The sequence below is a fragment of the Hordeum vulgare genome, chromosome 7H, assembly GCF_904849725.1.
Source record: "Hordeum vulgare subsp. vulgare chromosome 7H, MorexV3_pseudomolecules_assembly, whole genome shotgun sequence".
NCBI classification, from domain to species: domain Eukaryota; kingdom Viridiplantae; phylum Streptophyta; class Magnoliopsida; order Poales; family Poaceae; genus Hordeum; species Hordeum vulgare.
This window is the reverse complement of record NC_058524.1, coordinates 44,096,005-44,099,415: the sequence shown is the minus strand read 5'-3', so window position 1 is coordinate 44,099,415 and position 3,411 is coordinate 44,096,005. Positions and strand designations below refer to the sequence as shown.

Genomic DNA, 3,411 nt, shown 5'->3' with positions numbered 1-3,411 from the left:
CTACTGCCATGCCTGGCGACGGCCGCAAAAGGTTCAGATGCGAAAATTGTTTGAAATGCAGTTAAATCCGGCTAAACTTTGTTAGAAAGGTCGAAGCACAAAATTTTGCTGCCAGACGACCATCTAAATAGTTTTTACCACACACATTTGTACACACAACTCATGCACCATGCATCCCATCACATAGCACAAGCCGAGGGGAGAAGCCGCCCAATATTACTTGCATGGTTCGCGCGCACGTACAAGAATTGAAATGGAAACGTATCACCGTACGTTCATCACGCATGGAAAGAAATGTGATTCGCAATCAGTCGCTTACCATAACTCGGGGCACCCATCAGCGATTGCTCATTTCCAAACGGGGCTTATTTCTTTCCCAGTTGGTTCGAATTTTTGTGGAGCTTCATTATATGTCGGTATCATCAGCTCTTTCATTTTTCATCTGGCCAGACTAGACTAATAGGGTACAAGACGAAGAACCATGAAGAAGCTCACACGACGGCGACTGCTGTCCGTAGCCATTACTGTTGTGGCACTCTTGATAGCCTCTACACCGGAGACATCTCACCGCTGCGACGCTGCACAGGCGGTGGCTAAAAGCATCTTCGTCGACCACACGGGCCGTGGTGACTTCAAGTCCATCCAAGCAGCCATCGACGCCGTCCCTTTCGGCAACAACCAATGGATCCGAGTCCACGTCGCCGCCGGCACTTACACGTGATTCGTACATCCTTCATTTGCTTCACATACTCTAAAAAAAAGATCTTTCATACATACACCATGTGCGTAGTCGATTGGTATGATAACGAAGCAGATTTTGACTATGTTCTTTTTTGTATTCTGGTAATGGATACACGATGAAGTGAGAAGGTGGTTGTGCCATTTAACAAGAGTTTCGTCCTGCTGGAAGGCGAGGGGAGGCTGCAGACGTCCATCGAGTGGGCCGACCACGCCGGCGGGTCGTCCACCACCGCCGACACCCCAACCTTCGCCTCTCATGCCGACGATTTTGTCGCCCGCCACATCACGTTCAAGGTTTAGTATGTCACCCAATGGGTTCTCTCACCATCGATGTGATCTCAAGAAGATTTCAGCCTTGACGTGAGTTACCATTGTAGAACACATACGACGGCGTCAGCCAGGCGCAAGCGGTGGCTGCCCTGGTCGACGGGGACCGATCGTCATTCTATGGGTGCGGCTTCTTCAGTGTTCAGGACACGTTGTGTGATATGTCTGGGAGGCACTACTATGAGAATTGTGTCATCGGCGGCGCCGTGGACTTCATCTTCGGCAACGCCCGGTCCATCTTCCAGGTGCAAATTATTTGAATCAGACGTGTCTATCAGCTGGTCTCTCAACATGTGTGTTGTCGATGACGGAAATGTTTGTGTACGTGCGTGCATGTAGGGATGCTATTTGTGGACGGGGAAGTTGACGAAGACGCTGGGATCCATCACGGCGCACGGGCGAGACAGTGACAAAGATGACACCGCATTTGTGTTCAAGGAGTGCAAGGTGGGCGGGTTGATGCCGATATACCTGGGACGCCCATGGCGAGACTATGCTAGGGTCATCTTCTACCAGACCTACATGTCTATCGTTGTGGACCGCCAAGGTTGGGACATCTGGAACTCCAAGGGAAAAGAGTGAGTTTAAAACTAGCTAATCATCCAGAATGGATTAATTTCGTGCATCCTAGCTAGTGTTCTTGCACATTTTACTTTCAAAAAATCAAAATAGTTCCCTAATTCTAAAAAAGTGATAGTGTATATGCATGGTGGTATATTATGCCCTTCCTATTTTTTCGAGAAAAATGGCAATTTTTATACTTTAAACACCTGAAAATGGATGCATAGAGTAGTACTCCATCTGATCCATAATAAGTATCGTGGTTCAATTCAAATTTGAACTAAAACCATGACACTCATGATTCATCCGAGGGGACATTTTTTTTAATCATAGATAGAAGAGTACAATTTTGTATACTCGCATTACTTCTTCCAAGCGGCATACAGAACATGATTTTTTTTTCATCAAGTTAAATATCTACATGTACTTTCTCTATACATAAACTAATTCCCCTTAACTACAAGTATTTAGGTACAGAGGGAGTAGTAGTTAGTCACGTGTATGCATGATTGTTCTCAAAAAAAGAAAGAGAGGAAAATGTTTTCCTTAGCCAGGATTGTGTGCTTCTGTGCTCGCATAATAGTTTCCCGCCGATCGCCTAGTTAAACTATTGCGCACATATATGATTTTCTTGGTGTTGGGTTTACTTGCAGGGCATCGCTAACGATGGTGGAATCAGAGTGCAAAGGGGCGGGGTCCAACACGACGGAGCGAGTACCGTGGGCCAAGCAGCTGAGCGGCAAAGAAATCGCTAGGTTCGTCAACTTGTCCTACATCTCTCCCGATGGCTGGCTCGACGCGCAGCCACGCTAGCAAATCCTGCAGGCTAGTTACCACTGCACCGCATAGGAAGTTTACCACGACCATCAGATCATGTGCCCGCATGCACTAGGCCCATCAAAACTGATGCACTCTCTGCGTGTATGGAGCTGTTTAATAAAAGGTTAAGGGGATGTTTAATTATCTTATGCAATGGATCGATTACCTTTCTCCCGCCACTAGCTAGCTAGAGATCCTCATCTTCCATGCCAGGAAGAATGTCAAGGAACAACCTGAAAATGGTACTGATAGAACAATTCGTCCGGTGATTGAAAGAGAAGGCGAGAGTGGAATAAGGAATGTCGATTGGAAAACGGGGAAGAAATCCTATCTTGTGCCTACAAACGTAGGTTGTGTTTGATTGCATTCCCTATCTAGCCTTGGTCGTTTTCATCTAAGACATGGTCAGTGTAAACATCCTGAGTAGATGCATTTGTTGTTGTTTGGTAGTAATGTATGTGTTGATACATGCTGAGGTGAGACTTTGTTTTGGTACGTTGTACCTTTTTTTTTTAAGATACAGCCCTCAGGCATTTTATTTATTCAAAGACCATACATAATCTGAGTGCACAGCCACACTCAGAAAGGCAGGGATAACATCCATAGTTACACTTTGCATCTCAGTGAAGAGCCCTCTTGTTGCAAGCATATGAGCTACTTTATTTGCGTCTCTTTCACTAAATTTTAATTCGAAACCCTGGAAACACGAGAGATATGAGGACATCTCTCTAAAAATGGGACCACAATATGATCGGTCCCTGCCTTCATTCCAGTCTTCTATCACTGTCTTGCAGTCTGATGAGATTTGAATGATCAGCCACCGTCTCTCCTTAGCGAGTAACATAGCATCTCTGCAACCCAAAGCTTCACTAACATAGGGGTCAGTAATACCACCATATGGGCAGAACCGTCCCACAATGAATCTTCCTTCACGATCCTGGCAACAACTCCCGTACCTGCTCG

The 3,411-nt window shown here is 45.9% G+C and overlaps 1 protein-coding gene across 1 annotated transcript; it reads left to right on the top strand.

The window, feature by feature from the left end:
* Nucleotides 1-481: 481 nt before the first annotated feature.
* Nucleotides 482-2,442, top strand: LOC123407700 (probable pectinesterase 29). The gene is made up of 5 exons (XM_045100889.1): nucleotides 482-717; nucleotides 864-1,035; nucleotides 1,119-1,313; nucleotides 1,408-1,646; nucleotides 2,283-2,442. The coding sequence occupies exons 1-5, from the start codon at nucleotides 482-484 to the stop codon at nucleotides 2,440-2,442; spliced, it is 1,002 nt and encodes a 333-aa protein (XP_044956824.1).
* The last annotated feature ends 969 nt before the right edge of the window (nucleotides 2,443-3,411 follow it).

Coding starts and splice junctions, on each gene's coding strand:
- LOC123407700 (XM_045100889.1), top strand. CDS start 482: ATGAAGAAGCTCACACGACGGCGACTGCTGTCCGTAGCCATTACTGTT. Junction 1,036..1,118: donor CCCGCCACATCACGTTCAAG/GTTTAGTATGTC, acceptor TTACCATTGTAG/AACACATACGACGGCGTCAG. Junction 1,314..1,407: donor ACGCCCGGTCCATCTTCCAG/GTGCAAATTATT, acceptor GCGTGCATGTAG/GGATGCTATTTGTGGACGGG.